At 44.0% G+C, this 26,321-nt stretch overlaps 1 protein-coding gene across 1 annotated transcript in view; it reads left to right on the plus strand.

The window, feature by feature from the left end:
* The window catches only part of LOC121480828 (aldehyde oxidase 2), a 73,479-nt gene that overhangs the window by 5,695 nt on the left and 41,463 nt on the right, over nucleotides 1-26,321 (plus strand). Inside the window, exons 3-14 of the mRNA XM_041737742.1 lie at nucleotides 1,074-1,154; nucleotides 2,958-3,102; nucleotides 8,008-8,100; nucleotides 12,422-12,573; nucleotides 13,980-14,073; nucleotides 15,977-16,086; nucleotides 17,508-17,692; nucleotides 18,343-18,520; nucleotides 20,067-20,159; nucleotides 21,276-21,445; nucleotides 22,212-22,326; nucleotides 23,830-23,952. Of these exons, the coding sequence (XP_041593676.1) occupies nucleotides 1,074-1,154; nucleotides 2,958-3,102; nucleotides 8,008-8,100; nucleotides 12,422-12,573; nucleotides 13,980-14,073; nucleotides 15,977-16,086; nucleotides 17,508-17,692; nucleotides 18,343-18,520; nucleotides 20,067-20,159; nucleotides 21,276-21,445; nucleotides 22,212-22,326; nucleotides 23,830-23,952 (1,539 nt within the window). The remainder of the gene's footprint in view (nucleotides 1-1,073; nucleotides 1,155-2,957; nucleotides 3,103-8,007; nucleotides 8,101-12,421; nucleotides 12,574-13,979; nucleotides 14,074-15,976; nucleotides 16,087-17,507; nucleotides 17,693-18,342; nucleotides 18,521-20,066; nucleotides 20,160-21,275; nucleotides 21,446-22,211; nucleotides 22,327-23,829; nucleotides 23,953-26,321) is intronic.

A 26,321-nucleotide genomic window follows, 5' to 3' on the forward strand; every position in this document is an offset into this window, starting at 1 on the left:
GTACTGCCTACTTTTCTAATTGTAGCTAATGCAAAAACTGATCGTTCAGATATTGGCCTATAATTCCTCAATCTGGAGTCTTACTAAGAAACTTTATAAGGAAGAGTTGCAAGTTTCCATTCTGGAACCTGGGAAGACCTCAGACAAATAGAAAAAGAGAGGAAGTGTTGGACAAATGTCAGGTCTATTTCACCTAACTGTCATGATTACCTTTCAAAATATGTATTATTTCCATTTAATCTTTAGAGAGGTTAAGTACCTTTCCACTGGGAGGGTCAGGGATCCAAGTCATGGCAAAGCTGAAAATGAACCCAGATTTGCCCCCAGTGTCTACCCATGCTCTCCTCCACTACATAGACCTCTAGCTCTGCTTCCCATGGTTCTCCCAGTTTGCCTTACCTCTTCAGGAATGTTTTTTGGGAATAAGTGTTTCCAAAGCTAAAACAGGTCTCTTTTAGACAAGATTAGAGTTTGGGTAACCTTTCATTGTGCATTTGATTCCTAATTGGTAAAAATGAAGATGATAATTTACTTTCCTTATATAACTGTTGTGAGGACTAAGCATATTAATAATACATGTAAAAGCCCTTGGAATGCAACATTCCATAAATGTTAGCTATTGTTATTAAAATTAGTGTGTGTGGGGGGGGTGTTTATGCATAGGCATGTATATCTAGTCATTTTTATTAAACTTAAGGATTTCTCAGAGCCGTTAGCATTTTGAATCCTGACTTGACAGGTGAGAGGACAGTGGCTGGGGCACAGGGGAGACAAGTCCCCAAACTTAATGACCCCTGTTCGTTTCTCATATACTGCCGTAGTGTGACGTAGGACTCTGAACTATTTCAGAGAACACTCTTTTCTTTAGTATTATATCAGTAGCAAATCAGTATTTCTCTTACAACAAAATTCTTATTTAACACTTTGATTACATTTGAACCATTTCCCATTACTCTCACGTTAGGAGAGTAGGAGAGTTATTACTATGCTCATTTTTCCTAATTAAGGTAAAGAATAAAATGCTGTTTCCAGTTCAGCTGGGCTGACAAGGCCATCTTCTGCCCTTTATAAAGATTTGCACAGAGTTATTTGCGGAAGACGAGTTCCAACCCCTGGACCCTACCCAGGAGCTCATATTTCCCCCGGAACTCTTGGTAAGATGAGTTGAGTGCTTTATGCGTTTATGTAAATGTCACTGGTTATAAAGTCAGCTTTATAGAACCACCCTTTCCTTCCTGTGAAGTTGTCAAACTGTGGAAATATTTAATCACATCAAGAAGCCTGTCCTCACCCAACTCACCAAGCCCTCCCTGCCTGATGCCCTGGACACACTCCCTGAAGCTTCAGCTAAGGCTATTTGTTGGATGATTTGGTCATTAGTCTCATCGTTGTCATCTGTAGTGTGTCCCTGTTGACGGTCCGAGCCATCCAACTTTGCTCAGCTTCTAACTTGGTCTTCCAGCCGCTCTGGTACATTGACCCCAAGGAGCACCTCCAGGGCCCTCCCTGAGCCCCCCTCTTCCCTCTCTCAGCATCTCTCTCCTCTCTGACTTCCAGTGGTTCCATCCTTTAAAACATCTATTTCTAAAGGGGGTTCTTATGTGTTTGTTCACTCATTCAACAAATATCAATCATCCAGCAACGTGCCAGGTACTGTTCTAGGACTAAATATACAGCAATGCATAAAACTAATACAAAAACCTACCCTCGAGGAGTTGTAACCTGGTAGAAATGATAGATAATAACCAAGATAACAGATCAGAGATACAGTGTATTAACCAGTGAGAAGTGGTAAGAAGAAAAATAATAATAAAACAGAGAAGGGAGCTAGAATACTGGCCAGGGAAGAGTTCCCTGAGAAAGCAACATTTGATAGAAGTTCTAGCAGAAGTGAGGGAGCAGCCTCGAAGGTATGGGGAAAAGCATTCCAGGCAGTGCACACACCAAGAGCAAAGGTGCTAAGGAGAGGAGAATGCCTGCCCTGACCCAGGGGCAGAGCAGGGTCCAGCACCGCTGGAGCAAGTGAACGAGGTTGGAAAGCCACTGGGGAACAGACCATAAGGACTCAGGCTTCTGACTTTCACCCTGCGAGAAATGAGAAATGATTAGGGAGGTTGGACAGGGGAGGGGCAGACTCCTATTAATTCTGTGATGGGATATGGGATCGTTCTGGCTATTGGGATGGGACTAGCCTGCCAAGGGGCACAGGACGGAAAGGCGAGCCTAGTCAGGGTGCTAACACTGTTCTGAGAGAGGGTGGTACTGGACCAGGCTGCCAGCACGTAAGTAAGTAAGAGAGTGGATTCTGGATATATTTGGAAGGAGAGCCAACAAGATCTGCTGCTGGATGTGATGTGGGGTGTGGGACAGAGAGAGAGAGAGAGATCAAGGTTGACTCTGGGGCTTCAGACAGCTGAAAAGAGGAGTGGCCATTTACAGAGAGGGGAAAGACCTCAAGAAGAGCAGGATATTTTTTTGATGGGGGATCCTTTTGGGGGGCTTTGAAAAGGATGGGCTATGAGGAGCTCAGTTTGAGATATGTTAAACCTGAGATGCCTATTAGACATCTAAGAAGAGACATCAAGTTCTCATTCAGAGCTATGAATTTGGATTTCAGAGGAAAAGTCCAGACTGATGATAGTAATTTAGGAGTATTAGTATAATTATGATTTTTAAGGCCATGATACTGAATTGTGTTCAGTTAGTCTATACTGAGACAGGTGCCAGCCTATATCATCACTTGCCTGCAAAGAGCTACATATACTAATAAATCTTAAGTTAAAGAAGTTAATATCTAATTACAGAAATACAGGCTTTAGTCAATGGGTGTAGTGAGTATCTTTTCAGTCAAGTGGACCCCATGTACTCCTGAAATCTCTCTAGAGGACCATACCTCCGTCTGGGATCCTGGAAGACAGGTGTGCACTTGTGCATACATACTTGTCCTTTGCACTTAGAGAATGGCAGAGAAGCCAGAAAAACAAACTCTGACCTTTCATGGAGAGAGGGTTACCTGGATCTCCCCTGGCACCCTCAAGGATCTCCTGGAGCTGAAAGCAAAACATCCTGAAGCCCCTCTCATCTTGGGCAACACCTCACTGGGTGAGTGATTATAATGTTTCCCACGCCACCGTTAACGCCGAGCTGAACTTCCTGTCCTCTAGTTTGCCCTCAGCCTACGAAAACTACTTTTTAAGGACAAAGCCTCATCCTTTATTATAAAAATATTATAATAGTATACTACAAAATATATATAATAATAGTATATTATAAAATATATATTATATTAGTATATAGTATAGTATATTTATATACAAAATATACCTACAAAATATACTATTACATATCATATAATTATCAAAATATACTATTACAAAAATATTACAAAATATACTATTACATATCATATAATTATCTAATTATTTCTATAATTTAATATATAAATAATATCTACATATTGTATATATTATATATTAGAATAATAATAGAATAGTATATATTATATATTAGAATAATAAAATATATAATATAATAATATATATTATGTATTATAATAATGATGAGTGATGCCTATACCCTGGGAGTATGCAGCATGATCCCCTGAGATGTGGGGGAAAAATATTAGAGGGTCTTTTTTTATCATTTAATTTATCTTGTCCTTTTTAATTTTGTTTTTGTTAAATAGTGAGTAGATATAATAGAGGTTTGTAAAATACGTATGGTCACATTAATAGTGCACACCCAGTCATCACCTATGCCCAGTTTAAGAATGAGAACTTTACCAAAAACTTTGAAAGCCCCATGAGCCCTCCCAAACCACATCCCCTTCCCTTCCCTTCCTCTCAGAAGCACTCATTAGTCTGAATGTGGCGATGGTCAGTCACTTTCTTGTTTTTACAATTTTACCACATGTATTTGAGTGTTTGGGCAATATGTCATTTACTTTAGCATATTTTTGAACTTCATATAAATAGACTGGCACAGTATTATTCTTCTTTGTTCGTTTTGTATGTTCAATGTTCTTGACCTGAAATACACTCAGTGTTGCAGGTGACTGCTGGATTTCATTGTATGACTGTACAATTTGTTCATCCATTCCACTGTTGAAGGACATAGAGTGTTTTCCAAGTTTTGGCTATTATGATTATTCTTTTTTATTATTAAGTTTTTTATTTAAATTCCACTAGAGTCAACATACAGTGTTATATTAGTTCCAGGTGTACAATATGGTGATTCAATAATTCTATATATTGCTCAGTGCTCATCATGGTAAGTGTAGTCTTTAATCCCCATCACCGGGAATCCCTGGGTGGCTCAGCGGTTTAGTGCCTGCCTTCGGCCCAGGCATGATCCTGGAGTCCGGGAATCGAGTCCCGCATCTGACTCCCTGCATGGAGCCTGCTTCTCCCTCTGCCTGTGTCTCTGTGTCTCTCATGAATAAACAAATGAAATCTTAAAAAAAATAAAGCTTTAATCCCCATCACCTATTTCACCCATTCACCCACCCACCTCCCCTGTAGTAACTGTCAGTTTGTTCTCTGTAGTTAAAAATCATTTCTCAGTTTGTCCCTCTTCCTTTTTTTTGCCTTTACTCATTTGTTTTGTTTCTTAAATTCTGCATATTAGTGAAATTATATGTTATTTGTCTTTCTCTGACTTATTTCACTCAGCATTTTGCCCTCTAACTCCATCCATGTCATTGCAAATGGCAAGATTTCATTCTTTTTATGGCTGAGTAATATTCCATTATATATATGCCACATCTTCTTCATCCATTCATCTATTGATGGACACTTCCGCTGTTTCCATAATTTGCCTTTTGTAAAAAAATGTTGCAATAAACATAGGGGTGCATGTATCCCTTTGAATTAGTGTCTTTGTATTTTGGGGATAAATACCCAGTAATGCAATTATTGTATCAAAGGATAGTTCTACTTTTAACTTTTTGAAGAAACTCCATACTGTTTTTCACAGTGGTTGCAGCAGTTTGCATTCCCACTAATAGTGCATGAGTATTCCTTTTTTCTTCTTGTTTCTTGTGTTTTTTATTTTAGCCATTCAGACAGGTGTGAGGCGATGTCGTACTGTAGTTTTGATTTGCATTTCCCTGATGATGAGTGATGCTGATCATCTTTTCATGTGTCTGTTAGCCATCTGTATGTCTTCTTTGGAGAAATATCTGTTCATGTCTTCTGCCCATTTTTAATTGGATTATTTGGTTATATAAGTTCTTTACACATTTGGGATACTAACCTTTTATTGGATATGTCATTTACAGATATCTTCTCCCATTCGGTAGGTTGCCTTTTAGTTTTGTTGATTGTTTGCTTTGCTGTGGAGAAACTTTACTTTGATAGAGTCCCAGTAGTTTGTTTTTACTTTTATTTCTCTTGCTTTGGAATTCATATCTAGAAAAATGTTACTACGGATAATGTCAGAGAGATTACTGCCTATGTTCTCTACTAGGATTTTTGTGGTTTCAGATCTTACAGTTAGATTTTCAATCCATTTTGAGTTTATTTTTGTGTATGGTGTAAGAAAGGGGTCCAGTTTCATTCTTTTGCAAGTAGCTGTTCAGTTTTCCCAGTACCATTTGTTGAAGAAACTGTCTTTGTCCCATTGTATATGTTTGCCTCCTCTGTCAAAGGTTAATTGACCAAATAATTGTGGTATAATTCTGAGTTTTCTATTCTATTTCATTGATTATGTGCCTATTTTTATGCCAGTACCATACTTTTTTTAAAGATTGATTATTTGTTTGTTTGTTTGTTTGTTTGTTTAAGAGAGAGCATGAGCAGGGAGGAGGGGCAAAGAGAGAGGTAGAAGCATACTCCCCACTGAGCAGGGAAGCCCAATGCAGGGCTCTATCCCAAGACCCTGAGATCACAACCTGAGCTGAAGGCAGACACTTAATCAACTCAGTCACCCAGCCCCCCCCCACACACATACTGTTTTGATTACTGTAGCTTTTAGCTTTGTAATGTGATTTGAAGTTTTGAATTGTGATACCTGCAATTTTGCTTTTCTCTTTCAAGATTGCTTTGGTTATTCAGGCTCTTTCATGGTTCCATACAAACTTTAGGATTATTTGTTCTAGTTCTGTGAAAAATGCTGTTGGTGTTTTGATAGAGATTGCATTAAATCTGTAGTTAGCTTTGGGTAGCATAGACATTTAACAATATTTGTTCTCCCAACCCATGAGCATGGAATGTCATTTCTTTGTGTCATCTTAAATTTCTTTCATCAATGTTTTATAGTTTTCAGAGTACAGGTCTTTAATCTCTTTGGTTAAGTTTATTCCTAGGTATTTTGTTATTTTTGGTGTCATTGTAAATGGGATTGTTTTCCTAATTTCACTTTCTGCTACTTCTTTTTTAGTGTATAAGAATGCAATGGGGGGATCCCTGGGTGGTGCAGCGGTTTGGCGCCTGCCTTTGGCCCAGGGCGCGATCCTGGAGACCCGGGATCGAATCCCACATCGGGCTCCCGGTGCATGGAGCCTGCTTCTCCCTCTGCCTGTGTCTCTGCCTCTCTCTCTCTCTCACTCTGTGACTATCATAAATAAATAAAGATTAAAACAAAAATGTTTAAAAAAAAAAAAAGAATGCAATGGATTTCTATACAATTGATTTTATATCCTGCAACTTTACTGAATTCACTTATCAGTACTATGTTGTTGTCATTTTTGGTGGAGTCTTTACAGTTTTCTATAAATAGTATCATGTCATCTGCAAATAGTGAAAGTTTTACTTCTTTCTTACCAATTGGGTGCCCTTTATATCTCTTTGTTGTCTAGCTGCTATGGCTAGGACTTCCAGTACTGTGATGAATAAAAGTCCACTGAGTGGACTGACTTTAGGGGAAAAGCACTGTTTTTCCCCCTTCAGTATGATGTTAGTCATGGGGTTTTCATAGAAGGATTTTATGATGTTGAGATATATTCCCTCCAAACCTTTGTCAAGGGTTTTTATTATGAATGGATGTTGTACTTTGTAAATGCCTTTTCTGCATCTATTGAAATGATCATATGGTTTTTATCCTTTCTCTTATTGATGTGATGCATCACGTTGATTGATTTGTGAATATTGAACCACCTTTGCCGTTCATTTCCCAGGAATGAATCCCACTTGATCATGGTGAATGATTTTTTTAATGTATTGTTGGATTCTGTTTGCTAGTATTTCATTGAGGATTTTTGCGTCTATGTTCATCAGCGATATTGGCCTGTAGTTCTCTTTTTAAGTCATGCCTCTATTTGGTTTTGGTATCAGAGTGATACTGGCCTCACAGATTTCCTCTTTTATTTTTTGGAATCATTTGATAAAAATAGGTATTAACTCTTCTTTAGGTGTTTGGTAGATTTCACCTGTGAAGCTCTCTGGTCCTAGACTTTAGTTTGTTGGGAGTTTTTTTTATTACTGATTCAAATTGCTAGTAATTAGTGTTTTCAAATTTTCTTTTTCTTCCTACTTCATTTTTGGTAGGTTATATGGTTGTTTGTTTTTGTTTTTTAAGATTTTATTTATTTATTCATGAGACACAGAGAGAGAATCAGAGACACAGGCAGAGGGAGAAGCAGGCTCTTTACATGGAGCCGGACGCGGGACTCAATCCCCAGACTGGGATCAGGCCCTGAGCCAAAGGCAGACGCTCAACCGCTGAGCCACCCAGGCGTCCCGGGTTATATGTTTCTTATTATGACTATTCTTATGTATGTCTCCTGGTGCCAATGTATCAGAGCTTTCTGATAATCTCCCATCCATTCTGTTTTCTATTTCTATTCACATATAGTGAATGTATAAATAAGTAAATACATATACTGGGAGAGCATCCTTATAAATTTACTTTGAAGGGTATATAGCCACTGCCTTTACATCTATATACATCTATATTATTATTCATTTTTTTAAATTAGTATCTGAATATTTTTATGAGAAACTTTCAACACCAAAAAGAGGGCATTTATCTTTCCTAAATCTCTCTAAAATATATATATTTACTTTTCAGGACCTGCAATGAAATCTCAAGGACATTTTCACCCAATTATCCTCTCTCCTGCTAGGATTTCTGAGCTCAGTGTGGTATCTAAAACAAGTGAGGGTGAGTTCCTGGTATTCTTCGTAAAACATTAGTGAACTAATCCCTGCACTAAGCTTACACTTCCCAAGGAGCTTGGAACCTACTTATATGTTTGTCTTGTCTGGCCTATTTCTAATTCTTCATCATTTTTCTGATGTGATATAATATCCCTACTACAAAACCTTACCATCAAAATTTTTGCATAGAATATGAGGTATTCAGATTATATCATTCAAGACCTTGTAGTCACCTGCAGGATTCTTGCCTATAAAATGCCATAGTGATCTAAAGACAATAAATTTACAGTGAAATTTTGATAGGAAGATAGCAAGAGAACTAGTGCTAACCATCAGTTGAAAAATCAATCCCCAGGAGGGAGGATTTTGGAAGGAGAAAGTAGGAGAACTATCTGACACTTGAATGCTACTTATTTCATGTGGATAACGGCAAGAGGTAAAATGAGACAAAGACTTGCCCAGGTGAGCACCCTCCGTCCCTGACAACGTCCTTAAGGGCCTCCTACAAGCAAATACTACTGATCATGCAAGGTGGAACTCACAAAGTAGGAAGAAAACATGTGAGATTTGCCTTCAAGATGCAGAGTAAACCCTCTGATAAAAGGAACCTTATTTTATTCCTTTCCTCATCCCCCAGAGCTCCAGGCATGTAAGTACGTGCAAATAAATACATGCACGGAAGTGCTCAGTTCAATGACTGACTAATGAATTAATGGGGGAAAAAATGAGTGAATGAGTGGATTAGGAACTTGAATTTGGGATGCAGTGGTAATGATGACTTTCTTAAGTCATCTTGGGCAACAAGATGGTGGACTGAACTGAGAGCTGAGTCAAGACTAACTTGTGGGCCATTGTGCGCTCGTGGGCATCAGTGATAGCCAGGGGAGGGGACCTGCCTTGGCTGTATCACTGTCATCCAGGAGTCCTACCTTCCTGGCTTCTAACCATCATCAGCCAAACTTAGACTGTGCTGCAGACCAGCAAGCATGCCTGTCCCTGGCATTACCCTACCCATTTGCCAGGGAAGGGACCCTTCCTGGTTTTCCCAGCACTGCGGCTTCACAGCTTCAGCCTCAGGACAATCCAGACAGCACACCTGAATGTCACTCAGAAAATGAGGGGAATATGCTTAGATTCCCTCAAAATCTTGGCGATAACAGAAGGGAGAGAAGAGAGAGTAGTAGAATGGGTGGATTGGGAACAGAGATAACCAGTATAAGCAAGAGGTTAAGGCAGGAAAACCCTTCCCAAATCTTCACCCCAGATATCAGTTAGCCCACAGTTTTCAGACTTTTCTAGCACAACCGTGTCCTCAAAACAAATCTTAAACAGAATAAGTAAATGAAAATATGTTGTTCTATTTGGAGGAGAGGGGAGATTTTTCACCATCACCCTGTCACTGAGCCCCCTTATGTCTGTGCTTGAGAGGATGCTTCAGAGCACAGTTCAGAGTCCCCAGTGCAACCCCAATCCCTCATTTTAGGAATTCCTCATGAGGAAGCCAAGAAGCAAAAGAAGAGTAGACTTGCCCAAGGTCCCCAAACTAGCTGGTGGCCAGGTCACCAAGCCGCACATCTCCCATTTCCAACTCAGAACTCTTTTCCTTACTTGATGAGCCTTCCCCCAGGCCCACCCTGTGGCCTGCAGTTGTTGGAACGGACTGCTCAGTTTGGATATGCAAACAAAGCATAGCCAGATTCTGAAATCTGAAGAATCCATATGCCAGCCTCAGGCCCTCTTAAAATTAAAGTGTGAGTTCCCTCTAGTGGCAGAATGTTCCCCCAAGAACATTTCCCAAGGTTCTCAAACTTTTCCCAAGGCCCAGAAGACTGCCAAAACAGATGAGACTGTTGAGGGAGGGGTACATTGGAGCCAGATGTGTGTTCCCCCTTCCCAGGACCCCTCCCTGGATAAATTTCTGTGAAGGCTTATGTTTGTTTAAATTCGGCATGCTGATCCATATCAGTGTACGTTTTCCCCCTCAAAAATCTTTAGTATAGTAAGTGCTCCAGAAAGTCCCTACATCTTTATCCCGTAGACCCATGAACTCTGAAAAGCATGAAGTTAAAACCCACATTCTGAAAATTAAGTAAAGTTGAAGCTCTTTCTAATTCTATTGGAAGACAAGCGAGGTTTTGTGACCAAAGATGGAATGAAATAGGAATAGGAATATAGTAAATAGAATTTTCTCGGTATAGCTGTGTCAAGCCTGGCACAAAGTCAGGGGGTAATGTGAGCAATGCAGAAATAGAGCAGAGCAGACAGCAAGCATTTTATTTTTCTCTGGGGCTGAACTGCCCTGTTTACCTGTGTCAGATAAGAGATGGTCATGCTGATCTATATGATGCTTCTGACCTTAAAAGAATAACAACAACATCTTTTTTGTTTCTGACTTCTTCCCCGTGAATAAGGCTCTGGGACTATAGGGCAGGAGGGATTGCATGACAGGAAGCAAGCTTGGACTTCCCAGTGCTCCTGAAAGCAAAAGCATGGCCAGTATTCTTGCAGAAGTTAAAAACCAAGCTGCAATGGACCCTGGATAGGAAGAAATGAACCATCACTGATGGGCCTGGGATGTGCTCCCATGTTATGGAGTGCCTTTTATGAAACGCTGGGCAGTAATAGGGTGAGGACTCTAGACTGAGACATTCCAGGAAGGAGGAGAAGTTGAGTTACCTTTAGACAAGATTTGCTTAGTATAAGGATAATAAGGAACAGATAGCGGTTTCCCTAATCAGTTAGGTTAGCTGTGATTATTGAAGCTGCAGGTATGTTATGTGTATGAGGATATGTTGGCAGGGGTGGGGGAAGTATTGTACCAAGTACATTTTTAATATTGATAAAAGATAAAGCTAGGTGGGAGGGTAAAATATTCTCAAAGATTAATCCACAAGAGGAAAATCAAAGCCTGGCCCAAAACCTGATGAAAACAGACTAACTGAAGTTAGAACTCAGCCCTCAAAGTGATGTCAAATCAGACTCTATGTGTGAGCTATTCGTTCTACAAACCCAGGGAAGTCAAGGATTAATTTTATTTTATTTTATTTTTTAAGATTTTATTTATTTATTCACGACAGACACAGAGAGAAAGAGAGAGGCAGAGACACAGGCAGAGGGAGAAGCAGGCTCCATGCAGGGAGCCTGACATGGGACTCGATCCGGGGTCTCCAGGATCACACCCCGGGCTGAAGTCTGCACTAAACCACTGGGCCACTGGGGCTGCCCCCCAAGGATTAATTTTAAAGGCCAACTAAGTGATCTCCTGACGGTTTGGGTGACTTCTTCACTTTCAAAGATTGATCTAAACCCTTTCATCCCTACTGTAGGGAAACCCCAAAGCTGGTACTAATACCCTGCCAATACTCACAAGTATGCCTGCAACACCTGTAAATTTTTAATTACTTCCTTGTCGAGTAGCAAATAACATTGCCCCAATCCTCCTGGGTGCTCTCCCATCATTCCCACTGCCCTGGCCACCCCAGTGTTCCCACACCCAATAACACCTAATATAATACCCAGGGAAGCTCCCTGCATCCAGGAGCTGTTTTCATTCTGATTGGCTGGCATCCTCTTGGAACTGGTTGTCAAGGATTTTGAGTATCAACACTACCTGTAGAGGTGCAAATCACCAGTCATAGCATTTTTGAGGGGCACCTGGGTGGCTCAGACAGTTAGGCATCTGCCTTCGGCTCAGGTCATGATCCCAGGTTCCTGGAATTAAGCCCTGTGTCACACTCCCTAATCAGAAGAGAGTCTGCTTCTCCCTCTCCCTCTGCCACTCCCCACTGCTTATGCTCTCTCTGTCAAATAAATACATGAATAAAATCTAAAAATAAAAAAAAATTTAAAGCATTATTGATTACAGACAATGCTCTAGGCAATTGAAAGTCCTTTGTCATTTTTTAATGCCATCAAATTTATTCCCCTTAATCACGAAACAGTTTCGCATAATTTCACTGTGTTCAGTCAGGAGAGGGTAGAGAAAGGTTCTAACAGGGTCTGCTACCTACTAGTTGTCACTGTGAGTCCCTCTTTCTAGCCTCTATTTCATTGCATTTGTCTACAGAAGAGTACAGACCATCCCAGGGGTTCCTCTTGGCTACACAAGAGAACTACCTGAGGAGTCTTTGAAAAACCCACATGTCCAAAAATTCTGACTTCATTGATCTGGGAGTGAGGGATCTGTGCTGTTTTACGTTCCCAGTGGTTCCCCGTGCAACCAGTGTAGAGAGCAAATGCACCAGTGGAACACTAAGGCCCCGGCACCATGATTATAACTCAGTTGCTCCTCTCATGTCACCTATAAAAAACAATTTGCCTCCTAGGACTGATAATAGGTGCTGGCTGCAGTCTGGCCCAAGTGAAAGACATTTTGGCTGAGCGAGTTTCTGAGCTTCCAGAGGAGAAAACTCAGACATACCGAGCCCTGCTGAAGCAGCTGAAGAGTCTGGCGGGCCAGCAGATCCGGAATATGGCAGTACGTTCCGTGGGCCAATCACGCGACACGCTGCACCTATTTCTTAATCTCACTGCAGTGCTGAAATAAGCATCAGCAGAATCAGTATGCAAAAAGGTCTCAGCAGATTGAAACAACAGGCACGATAAATAAATATTTAATACTTAATAAGCATTATTAAAAATATATTTTAAAAGACTCTGAGTCAAGCTCAATCTAATAGCCAAGTAGTAATGCAGGTGGGGAAGGGAGGTCATAGCTTTCCTACTTTCATGATAAGACCATCAAAGAACCTAATCTAGTTTTAGAAGACATTAACAGAAGTTTAGTACCTAAAACAAGGAGGGTAGTCTTCTCTACTCCATACTGTTCAGACCGCAGCTCTGATCAGAGAGTCACAGTTTAAAGTCTGGCTGTTTCTGACCTCAGAAAAAAAGCAGAAGAGGCACAGTTAGGTTTTCAAAATATACTTGCTCCCTCTGCTACGTACCCCTAATGGGGTGTCAGAAATCCTTGGGATATGGGAAATTAAGGGAGGACATATTTCCTTCGAAAAAGCTCTTCAAGTGATTCCAAAATAGTCTCTCCTCCTGCCAAGAACTCTAACACCTTGCAGCCTGGCAAGGAGATGGTGGCAGGAGGGTGAGAGGTATGGTGGGGGATGGAACATCAGAGGGATCATGAGAGCTGCCTTCAAATGCTTATAGATTCATGAGGGCAGATGTGATTAGATGTATGATAGGGGAGAGTCCAGGGAGGCAAAGTCAGCTCAGCGGAAACTAGAGCTGTTCGCAGAGGACTGGGAGGACTGGGAACGTCCTCATCCACGTCCCAGCCCAGACCGTGGCAAGCCAGGGTGGTCCCTGGAGGCTCCATCGCTATGTGGGGTGGAGAGTATGAAGTTGAACAGCCAGTCATTTCCCTCCCATGTTCTGAGATGCTAGTGGCTCAACAAGATCCAAGAAGAGCAAGAGGGCAACCGGCTCTCAGCAGTGTGGTCCCCAGAGCCCCAGCACAGCCACATGGGTTCTGGCCATCCTGGAGGCAGTGCTGGGCACAGGACAGCACCTCTGGAGCTGACACCACAGCCCCTTGTGCCGTGGCCAAGCCTGAGTTGGCGCTGGTTCAGAATGGGCCATGGAGCCCCCTACTTGGGCTTGAATCCCAGTCCTGCCCCTTCCTCACTAGGATACCGTGGTCAAGACTCATAATTTCTCTGTGTCCCAGTGTCCTCATCTGAAAAATGGGGATAATGGCATCAATTTCATTGGGTTGTTGAGAGAAGTGAGTAACTTCCTGTCCCTCTGCCAGGAAGACCAAGACTCCTTGTGACACTTCCACTGCAAGAGGACCTTAAGCAAGTGCATGTGGGGTGTTGGGCATAGGATGGGGATAAAATGACCAAGGCTATAACTCTCTCTCTTTAGTCCTTAGGGGGACATATTATAAGCCGGCACTGCTATTCGGATCTGAATCCAATTTTGGCTGTGGGCAACACTACCCTCAACCTGGTATCAGTAGGTAAGCTACCCCAGAACATTCTGAACTGCACCTAAGATTTTCCGTCTTTCTTTTAGGGAATTGTTGTAAGTGAAAGCCCTGGTCTCTAGCTCTTAATCCATCACGGCGGGGAGGGGGGGGGGGGGCGGCGGACACACCACTCAGGATCCTAGAGGAAGACACACTGAGGCATGGGAGTGGCTAGTGCTTCCTTCTGGCACCACACCCCTCACCCTACCTTGGCTGTGGGACAGCCAGGGGTGGTGTTCAGAGACTGAGCTGGAGGCCCTCTGCTGCCTGAGAACTGCTCCCTCCTCCTCTCCATGCCCACCCTTCTAAGCTGTGGTGCATGAGGCCACAAGTCTCGGGAAGACACACTGCAGACACTGTGGGCCCTCTGCGGGGGGGGCGGGGGGGAGGAGGAAGGCAATGATTAATTTTACACACTGGCTGAAAATATCATTCCCTGGGGGCCACTACATGCAGAACCACCCTCGTCTCCCTGGAAACCTCCTGTGCCTCCACTGCTCCAAGGATGCCGACACGCCCCTTTGCTGGGCACTAACTGTGCCAGGCTGTGCTGGACATTGTGCACACAGCACATCTAGTACATCCAACCTCCTGGCCAAGGTCACTCATAGAGACAGACACGGGCGGGGGGGGAACCATTGTCTGCAACAAGCCGTCTCTCCAGGGCCTCTACGTCTCCCTGCCATCACGCCTCCCCAGTCCTCACCCACGGCCCATCAGATACTGCCCCTTCCATCCATCTCACTTGGCCAGCTGCCGTTTGCCCCTCCTATGGGCTGACTGGACCCAAGGACTAGGGTGCAGGAAAGCAACCAATCTGCTCCCCACGTGAACTTTGGGGATGTGTCCAACCAGGAATTATATCACAGGCAACGTAACCCTCCCAAGGGGTTTGTTGGCCATAATATGATCCCATCCCTAGCTGGTAGGAAGTGTTGGGAGAGGCTTTGTGCAGAGGAAAAGCTCTCCTGCCCCTATTCAGCTTAGTATGGGGCCCACCCAGGAGGGAGGAAGGGAAAGGCCTCACCCAGCCTGGCCCTGTCAGCCATTTTCCTGAGTCCTCCCTGCCTGTGGGCCAAGGCAACCCCGGCCTGACCCCCAAAGACCAGGAAAGAAGAAGCCGAGACTCTGGGCCCCATGCAGAGCCTTCTACTATACCAGTACTAGTAGTACTAGTAATAGTGTGGTTCTACTCGGGTGTTGGTCGTTACCTTTGGCCTAAGGTCTCTGCTTCCCCTGCTTGACCAAAGCCACCTGCAGCCTGAGCGCAGCCCCGCTCCAGCAAGGTGGCAGCAGCAGGGCGGGTCAGCAAAGGGCAGCGGGGGCTCCTCTGGGGCTCCTGCCTCCTCCGCGACCACCCCTACCATCCAGTCAGCGTCTGGCCGCCTTTGTCGGGGACAAAACCCATCAGACTATGGTTGGGTCCCATCACCCCTGCTGAGGGGCCACAGAGCACGCTTTCCAGCAGCGGGGGCCAGTCCTCACCACTAATTTGTAACAACTGAGCTCAAGGGAGGTTTGGTGAGCTGCTCACTTGGTTTGAAAGGTGTGGGTCTCCAGCTTAGAAGCCAAAGGCAGCAGTGAGAAGGCAAAGCAAACGCCGTGACTTGAGCTCGGCCACTGGTGGCAGCAAACCCTGAAGCTCCCCCCACTGTGGTCAGAGCATTGACTAGGTGGGGTTCGTTGACCAGCCTCTGCCTGCGGGACCTGGAGGAGGCAGAGGCCCAGCTGGTGGAGGCCCGGAGGCAGGGAGGCTGGGAGGCCCTGCGCTTGCAGAGGACCCGGTGCCCTGAGGGCGCACACGGAGCCCGAGGCGGCCTCTCCCCCTTCCTTGCTGAAACTCTGCAGAGCAACTCCCCATTGCACCGGGCAGAAATGTCACTTTCTTCACCAGAAGGTGCGCGGCAGATGCCTCTGAACGAACGTTTTCTTGCCGGGTTGGCAAGCGCAGACCTTAAGCCAGAGGAGATCTTGGAGTCTGTGTACATCCCCCACTCTCACGCGGTAAGAATTCTGCTGGCTGCTTCTGAGAGTTGTTTTTCCCTTTTCACGACTGAATGCAGTCATCTTTAGAAATCTGAAAACAGATGGAAGGAAAATAACTCTGCCCTAAAAACCTGTTTCCCGTCCACCGTGGGCTGGCCCAGCACCAAAGCCCGCAGACAGCCTCGAGCCAGCAGCTCCGGGTGTGGACGCAGCCCGGGGCTGTTGTTTCAGCTGCGGGGTGGGGCCTGCTGAGGGCAGCCGTGGTGCTTCCTCGCCTCCGCCTCCGCCTCCGGGTCTACAGGCCGACCCGGGAGGCGGAAATTAAAGCTCTCCAGCCCCGGGCTGAGTTTCTCTGCCTGACCCACAAAGAGGTGGAAGCTGGGGCAGGGCCTCCCCACTTCCCACTCTAGCTAACTCCAACAGCTCATGGGAACATGGGGCCTCGGAGGTTTGCTAACGCAGGGTATCTGGGGGTGATGTGGCCACCCAGCTGGCTATGGAGTGGGTCCTCTGTCCTCACTCAGTGTTCTGTGTCTCTCCCCAAAACTGTACCTGAATCCAGGAGGACAGTCTTCTCAGAGAGAGGCAATTTAATAAACACACACACACACACACACACACACACACACACACGCCCGCACACTGATCAAAAGCCAAGAGTTAGCTTGGTTATGCAGGAAGTCTTAAATTAAGTCATGTTTCCAGCCATGTATGACCTTCATTTATTTTTCCTTTGGAATGGAAACTTTGAAATGTGTTCTAGTCAAATGTGCATCTGTGTAAAGACCCAAGACAGAAAACCAGGCTGACTCAAGCATGGTGCCCTCGGTGGCTGCACAGATGAAAACACACTTGAGTCACAGGTCATTGCCATCAACCCCATGTCAAAATAATGTCAAAACACTGACAGTCACCATGCCCAAGGGCCCAGTGGGGCAGCCATCACCCTCCTGACTCTTGTTCCTGATATAAGATTTCCTAGTCCACTGTCAGAAAGTTCTATTCAACTCCCTTATGACCTTTGCATAGTGGAAACGCAGTCGTTTCTACAAACTGGGAAAGGTGGGGGGTCTCTTTCACACTTTAAGCAAATCGCATTTAAAAGCACCTGTGCTGGCAGGGCTCCTCCATCCTCCCGAAGACAGAGGCATCTGAAGACTAGCAGAGAGAGCTGCTGGACACGAGCCAGGCATCTGGGCCTCAGGAAGAATGCACAGTGATCCCTGGTCCTTGAGGGTATTGGGTGTTGGGGATGGGCCTTTGGGGGAACCCCATTCTCACTTCAAATGGAAGGCCACCGACTTATCCTCTAATTGTGCCAAGTGCCTCTTGTGTCCCCTTAGATTGAGTCTCAGTGATTAGTTAGTGGCACCAAGAAGCAGAAACCGTGTTCTTTGTTTTGAAATGTCGAACAACACACATGGTTCCTGTCTCCACAGTGGGAATTTGTGTCAGCCTTCCGACAGGCTCAGTGCCAGCAGAATGCCTTGGCCGATGTGAACGCTGGCATGCGAGTCCTCCTCAAGGAAGGCACAGGCACCATTGAGGACCTGAGCATCTCCTATGGAGGGGTTGGGGCTGTCACGGTCAGTGCACAGAAATCCTGCCAGCGGCTCATAGGGAGGTAAGCAACGAGCTGCCCTGCACCCCAAAGTGAAGCTTGATGTCAGAAAAAAAAGGTGGACATTTGGCTCTGGCAAATGTTGTTAACACCTTGGGAAGATGGAAACTCCTATTTGTAGAACCACTGCCTGTTATTTCTGTAATTTTCCCAATATCAAACCTCAATGGACTTTGATTTAATTAGGAGTGAGGGCTACTGGCCCAGGATTGCATCCAGCCCTGGTTCTCGTAAGCACATCAGCATTCCAGTACCCACACCAGGCAGTGTCCAAGGGCACCTATTGCTGCTGCTGCCTGACTACACTCTAGCTCTTCCTCAATAAAGGCCTGTCCAGTTCATAAAGGAATTGTCCCCAATTTGTCTATTTGTTAAGTGCCCAGTTCCAGCACGGTCTGGCTCTTGAACATCCTTGGTTCACGTTGCAATGAAATGGTCCCATCCTCACCCTGCCATGACCCTCAGGCCACTCGGTGCAGTCTCGCAGGCCTGGGTTTTCCTGAAGGACTTGGTTAGGTGATTTCTAAGTTCCCCTCCAACTCATAAAAGGAGACCCTGGGTTCTCTAAATTGTCACTATCCAATATCTAGCACCTACTGGGCGATTGAAACTGCTCTTGAACTCGTCCCGTCCCTGCCTTTCAACCCTACCAGGCCCTGGGATGAGCTGATGCTGGAGGAAACTTGCAGGCTGCTTCTGGAAGAAGTCTCCCTCCCAGGCTGGGCCCCAGGGGGGAAAGTGGAATTCAAGAGGACTCTGGTGGTCAGTTTCTTCTTCAAATTCTACCTAGAAGTTCTACAGGAACTGAAGAAGCTGGCAAAGTTTATGCCTGTAAGTGGTCTGGTACTTATGTGCTCCTTGCAGCCAAAAACTCCCAGCTTTTCCTACTACATTTGAGAACCATCTTGTGGGCAGCCTGTGCCATCATCTGTCACCTGTTCTGAGCCACACCTCGTCCATTCCCAGCCATTCTGCCTTCAGGTATCCAGCCCAGAGGGGCTGCTCCATGAGGCTCAGGATGCCAGGCTGTCTTCCTTTCACAGATATCCACCGTGTGCCCTGAGCAATGCAGCATCATGGTGCACCCTGCCTCCAGTGTGCAGTCTCTTTTTCTTTTAAAATCAACTTAAAAATAAATAAATAAATAAATAAATAAATAAATAAATAAATAAATAAAATCAACTTTAGACTGAAGTATAATTACATATAATAAAATGCACTTATTTAAACTCAATGAGTTTTAACAAATGTGCAAACCCATGTAGCCACCTTCAAACCAGGTTTAGAGCATTTTCAACACTCCAAAAAGTACCTTTTGGCCCCTTTGCAGTAAATCCTCCCATCCCTACCCCCAGGCACCCACCGATCTGCTTCATGGCACTATGGATTATTAGGTTGGCCTGTTCTGAAATTTTATATTCAACATAAAACACAAAATTTTATTTTTCAAAAAAATACTAAAATGTATTTGTATGCAAATATTGAAGTGGTTCTAGACTTTCTGATTGCAAACTTCTGGAATAGATTAAGCAAAGCAAAACATTCTCTTTCCCTCCCTCTGTTTCCTTCCCTGACCATGAATATAGCTCTCTCCCTACCTTGTCCCCCCCGTTTCCAACCACATCCTACTCCAACACTCTTCATGTCACCCAAACTGTCCAATTTTCATTTACTCAGAGGTAGGCCCTCACCAACCACATCCACCAAGGGAATCATCACTGCCATTTAATTTCTGAATCCAAACACTTGGTGTGTTCAGACACCCAGAGAGCCCTCCCAGTTTTTTTTTTTTTTAATTTATTTATTTACGATAGGCACACAGAGAGAGAGAGAGAGGCAGAGACATAGGCAGAGGGAGAAGCAGGCTCCATGCACCGGGAGCCCGACGTGGGATTCGATCCCGGGTCTGCAGGATCGCGCCCTGGGCCAAAGGCAGGCGCTAAACCGCTGTGCCACCCAGGGATCCCCAGCCCTCCCAGTTTTACTGCTGAATTGCTCAGTTGCTGAGAAAAACAATCAGGACATGGTTTCTTTTGTGTACAGTGAACTCTAGCTCATTCTGGGATGGCTTATCCAGCCCCCAATTTTCTTGTCTTTTCTGCCTTTACCCAGCTCACTGGCAGGCCTCTCTCTCCTTGGGGTGACTTGAGAATCAGATTCAAAGCAGTCAGTGCCGTCCCTCCTTCTGGGGAAAGGAAAAGAGGGCAGGATAGCTTCATCAAGGGAGATCCTGGGAGGTGATGTGGACTTTGGTCCTCGAGGCTACCCTGGCCCTGCAGTTTCTTGGGTACTTTAGCCAAGTCATTTCACACAAATTAAAACCCAGTTTAACCATAGACTAATCAGTTCAACTTTATTGTTTTGAATTGTCTCTCAGGACAGCCATCATTATCCTGAAATTCCAGACGGATTCCTAAGTGCTCTAGAAGATTTCCCCGTCACAGGACCCCAGGGAGTCCAAAGGTACCAGGTCAGTGAGGGTAATTTAATGGAAACCTAGAAACTAAAAGATAAGCTATAGCTATGTGAACAAAGCAAGCATTTCAGAGTTGTGATCTGTAGTTCTGACTTTCTAGCTTTGGCTGGTACGTTGCCCTTTGTTTAGGCCTAGCCAAGAAGACTCTGGATCTAAGATCAGGCCTAAGCTACCACTACACACATTCGAGGCCAAACCAGCCTGGAATGGTTTGACCATGTGACTCATAATTGATGATAGTCTCCCCAAACTGATGTTCTTTGGGCTTTTGTTTGAAGAGCACCTAAGTCAGGTGTGTGGGAAGGACTGAACAAGAAGTAGCAAGGTTCAGCCTTCAGCCCTGACTGCAAAATCTGATCTCCAGTCAGCAAAACAAGAGCCCTGCCCGTACCTGAACCCACACTTCCTGGAGGACAATTTAGAAAGTATCTGTTATTATCTGTTGGCATACAGCCCCTCCCCCACCCCATCTACACACACACACACACACACACACACACACACACACATGACTTCCAGAGTAAACACTGTCTCCCTCTCCTTATCCACCCAGTGATGTTCTGGGGCCACTCACAGGGGCAGCCAAGGCACCTTGGTCTGGATCTGAGTGGACTCCACTGCCATTTGCTCTCCTCCCCTCTCTGCAGCTCCAGGCCCTGTTCAAGTTGACATTCAAGCTTTTGGCTTAGATTTGGGTTCCCCACCATCAGGATTTATATCACTTTAAGCTCCATCATCGTGATCACTTTACTGGTGAACGATTTGGTCATGGGAAAGTTAAGACAGCAGGGCAGAGAGACCCACTGAATTCCAGAAAAAAAGCAGTACATGGGCATGACTTGGGAAAAGCTGCCAAAAGGAGAAGCTGGGGAGGCGGCCCCTTCACCTACTCCACAATTCTGCCAAAAGGTCAGCATGGCCACATAACTGCCAGGACAATTCCCCAGTCTAGTTACATCATTAAATTGTCACATTTATCATCTGACCCACTCCAGTGTTTGTTGCCTGTGGGTGACTGATTTCTTAATCCTGAATCAAGAGTGTTAGTAATTGGCCAGGCCACTTCTGGAGATTCAAGTTTTCCAGGGCAACTTCTATCTCCCTCTGCAGAGTGTGGATTCTCACCAATCCCTCCAAGACCCAGTTGGACGCCCCATCATGCACCTATCAGGTCTTAAACATGCTACAGGTGAAGCCATATTTTGTGATGACATTCCGACGGTGGATAGAGAACTTTTCATGGTTTTGGTGACTAGTACCAGAGCCCATGCAAAAATCATGTAAGTAAATAGAAAGCTTTCCAAAAAAACTTTTAAAAGCACACCTGCTGGTTCCTTCCAAAGAATGTGCCTCTTCTGCCATGTCCTAAACACAAAGAACCTAAAATTAAAAGAATAAAGAAAAGGTCACCATCCCCAGGAGGAGCAAGGGAGAGTATCCGGAAATGACCATTAAGAAAGAGAGAACAAAAATAGTAGTTATGGGGTCCTTCCATTCTAACCTCACAGTACCTCAGCTCTCTGCTGGAGCCTGAGGCATGGTGCCCAGGAGTAACTGAGTATGGCGATACTCAGCTGGTGATAAAACCCTGAAATACTGCATTTCTAAACGGTAAATGCCCACTGTCCTAAGCTTCCTAAGACTTGCCACAGCTACACAGGCCCCTCCCCCAAAGCCCCTCCAGGAGCCAAAGTGTTACTCTGACCCAGCGGGGAGCCTCCTGGACCCTGGGGCAGGTCAACTCTTATTGGTCAGGCCCTAAACTGGACCAGTTGCTATATATTTTGATTTTCAATTTTTTTTTTTTTTTTTTTTTTTTATGATAGTCACACAGAGAGAGAGAGGCAGAGACACAGGCAGAGGGAGAAGCAGGCTCCATGCACCGGGAGCCTGATGTGGGATTCGATCCTGGGCCAAAGGCAGGCGCCAAACCGCTGCGCCACCCAGGGATCCCTATATTTTGATTTTCAACAGTGTTCTATCCTTTCCTTGGGTCTGGGGCCCTCAAAATTTATATTTTGAATATAAATATTTCTCTTTTTTCAGATCAATTGATTCATCTGAGGCCCTTGAACTACCTGGGGTGGTTGATGTGATAACAGCTGAGGACATCCCAGGCACCAATGGGGCTGAGGATGACAAGTTGATGGCTGTAGATGAGGTACAGAGCATGCCTTCTGAGTGACTTACTGCAGATAATTACCAAGGTACCACCTGGAGCCAGTTTTCAACCACCCCCCTCCACCCGGCCCACTGGGGGATAGAAGCGCTAATTCTTCTAGCTTCTCTCTATACCTAACATCGTTATTCAGACAGGCTTAGAAATTACAGGACATTTATTACAGAAGAACAAGTCCTAGTTTTCCCACTGTGTGCTCTTGAGTCAATTTACCCTCGTCTGAAGAATAAATGTAGGATCCTGACCTACAAGGATAGAATACCCTAGAAAGACCTAAATAGGAGAGTAAAAAAAAAAATACAGCCACTCCCTGTTACTTATACTGAACTCTGTCCCTTCCTGGACCAACCCCACATACAGACCCCCAACACCCTCCTAACTCTTACACACTCCATTTTTTATAAAGTTGCTCTTGCCATCTGGGACCTTTTAATTCAATTCTACAGTCATTCATTGAAATCTTGCTTTTGGAGCCAAGCTACCTTGGCTCATGTTCCAGTTCCATCACTCACTAGCTGTGTGCCTTTGGGTATCATTATCTGTAAAATGGGAATCACCATAGCCCCAACCCCATAGTGTTAGTGCACGTAAAATGCTTACAATAGTGCTTGGCACCTAAAGTGAAGGCTCTCAGTAAGTGTTAGCTAGTATTGTCACGTCTCAGTGAGTCACACAGACTGTTTCTCCTCCAGCCATGAAAGGAATCACTGTTCTTTTGGTTGAACTCCAAATGAAGAGATCAGCTGTTACTTAAAGAGCTATATTATCTGCTCAGGCTGCCATAACAAAATACCACAGACTGGGTCACTTTAAAAAAAAACAGGAATTTATTTTTTCACAGTTCTGGTGGCGGATCACCCAAGATCAAGGTATTAGCAGGTTTGGTTTCTCCTGAGGCCTCTCTTCCTGGCTTGCAGGTGGCCATCTTCTCACTGCGTCCTCACATGGCCTTTTGTCTGTGGATGAGCCTCCCTGGTATCACTTCCTCCCCTTATAAGAACATCAGTCATATTGGATTAGAGCTCCACCCTTGATGACCTCATTTAATCTTAATTACCCCTTTAAGGCCCTGGCTCCAAATACAATCACACAGGAGATTAGGGCTTCAATATATCAGTTTAGGAAGAAGGAGGGGACATGGTGCAATTCATAACAGGAATCACATTGTACAAAAAAGCACTTTCCTCATCTTTAAACTCTAAAATGATAAGTGATACCATGAAGATGACCTATGTGAACCAAATTTGACAGAGATCCCAGACAATTTGACGTCCACTCTGGGGCTTACATTCATTGAGTAAAATGGCCAATGGAATAATCTAATTATTTAAATTATTTTTGCAATTAAAAAGGTTTTTTTACCCAAGCCTAATGTGATTATTATCACAGTGTGGTTATTATCACAATAGAAACTAAGACACTGGTCTGTTGCTGGTAAGACTATTGCTACCGATATTTTCCTACCTATGCATGTACTTTCCACAGGTGCTTTGCGTGGGCCACATTATCTGTGCTGTGGTTGCAGAGACAAATGTACAGGCAAAGAGTGCAATTGAAAAGATAAAGATCACCTATGAAGATATAGAGCCAGTAATCTTCACCATCAATGTAAGCAGGACTGGCTGGCTTCTTTCCTGTAAGGTTATAGAATCAAAAGCACCTTTGTGAATTTCTTAATGCAAGGCTAATTCTAACTTTTCCTTGTCACTGGCTTGTTGTGGGAAAATCAGCTTTCTCTGGAAGGTATTACTTGTACGAATTGAAATTAGTTTTGGCTCTAAGAAATGGTGACGGGGGAGGGGACACACCAAGAATTAAAATTTCTTTCTCTCTCACATTCAAAAAATCTAGAAGTGGTCAGTCCAGAGCTTATGTGGGATTCTAGGTGTCAGGGATCTAGATGTTCCATCATGCATGGTTTCTATCATCCAGATCACACTTTGGTCCACAATGGCTGCTAAAACTTTGGCCATTAAGTCCACATGCCAGACAACAGAGAGAATGAGAAAATGAAGAAGGGCATATCCTGTCCCTTTAAGGACACTTCCCATCTCTCATTGGTTAATACCTATTCACACGCCATACCTACATGCAAGGGGTGCTGCGAAATGTAGACTTTATGCCAGGTGACTACATAGCCACTAAAAATCAGGGAAGATGATGAGAATGGATATTGAGAACAATCATGTTTTCAAGGTGGGGTCCAAACACAGAGTCTTTCATGATGGAATTCCACAGAAACTTCCACTCTTATTTTTGAGTCTAGCTGATGGAATGCTAATGCTATTTCCAAAGCAGAAAGAATGAAGTTAGAATAGAAAATTCAGATATAGACTGAGATTTGCAGGTTCTAAGTCAATGAAGGGCAAGTTCATAGTAATTGAGTTGAGAAAAGCTTTCTTATTTGTACACATGTGACAGAAAACAACTTTTTCAAAGGCCCCAGTGAACCATTTGACATTTTTTAAATGTGCCTAAAAGGTACAACTTGCTCAATATTCCAAGTGTTAAAAAGGCCATGTTTCTTGATCTTTCTAAACCAAATCAGGTCTGTTCCAAATTCCCATTTTGCCAAGTCTGCAAGAAGTCCAGGCCCTTTTTCTTGGCTCAATCTCTGTCCCTGGGTTATACTAGGATTCAAATGTCAGTTTTTGAAATCTCAATTCTAATCCCATTTCCTCAAGAGTGAAATGGCACCCAGAAGAAAAACCATGAAATATCTTGGGACTCAGAATGGTTAGAGATCTAGAGTTCTCTCAGAATAGGATTGCCCAGAGTCAGCTAAAAATTTCTTTTGTGAACAAAAGTAGGTAACAAAATAGTCATACACATCAATTCTTATTCACTCACCCATCCATTCATTCATGTAAATGACCATATATATGAGAAGCAGTGCAGAGTAGTTCTAGAATGAAACTGCTAGGTTTGAACCCTGGCTGCACACATGCAGACTAACTGCATCACCTTAGGTGAATTAAGGTGTAAGACGGAGATAATAATAATACTTACCTCATCAAATTGTTATAAGACTAAATGAGTTAATACATGTAAAGCACTTAGCACAGTGCCTGGCACATACTTAATCCTCATTAAATATAGCATATATTACAATAAGATGATGTGATCTTATGATGCACTTCCAGTATGGCAGTAAACATACTTCCACACGAACTCAGGTGACTCATTAAGATCTTAGTGTAGCAGGAAATGAAAAATTCAATTATATCATACATTTTCTGCTGCTTTAAGATATCAAGTATATTTTACTAGACAAAAGGCTTCTGAAAAACCAAGCCTGGACTTGAATGCTGCCTCCATCACTTATTGGCAGCATGACTTTTAAGAAAGGTATTTGACCTCTCTAAGCCCAGCCTCTTTGTCTGGAAAATGGAGATCACGATGGAATTAATGTGAGAATGTACATAAATACACTGTGTATTGTGCAGTTGCTTGATACCAAGCAAGTACTCAGTAAATATTGGCTGCTCTCATTATCATTATCATAATTAGCAAGATAGATGATGAACTCTAAGGCTATTGGGGAGCAAGAATGCAGGACACAGGTGCCGTCCTGAAGTATGGAAAATCACCTTGGGCCTTAAGGCTAAGTGAGGATCAGTTGTCAATAGGTGAATCCACAGAGCCTCAAAGTGGGATGGATTCCAGTCTTCATGTGTAGTCAGTTCACGCTATTGACAGAAAGAAAACATGGAAGTAAGGACTAGAAAGGTCCTTAAAAGATGTGTGAAGTACCCAAAGAAATGAATAAACTTCCCACAACATCTATCGGGCTTTCTTGCCCAGAGATGTGTTAGGACTTAAGCCTCTTCCCTCAACATGGCCTCAATGCTTTAACCCCTGAGTTAGAGGTTCTTGTGCATGAGCTACCTAAGTTTGACATGAATACTTTTCTTCAGGGAAAGGTTAAAGAGGGAGGGTCTAGAACCTTACCCATATTGCAGTTAGATCCATCTCCT

The sequence above is a fragment of the Vulpes lagopus genome, chromosome 22, assembly GCF_018345385.1.
Source record: "Vulpes lagopus strain Blue_001 chromosome 22, ASM1834538v1, whole genome shotgun sequence".
Taxonomy (NCBI): domain Eukaryota; kingdom Metazoa; phylum Chordata; class Mammalia; order Carnivora; family Canidae; genus Vulpes; species Vulpes lagopus.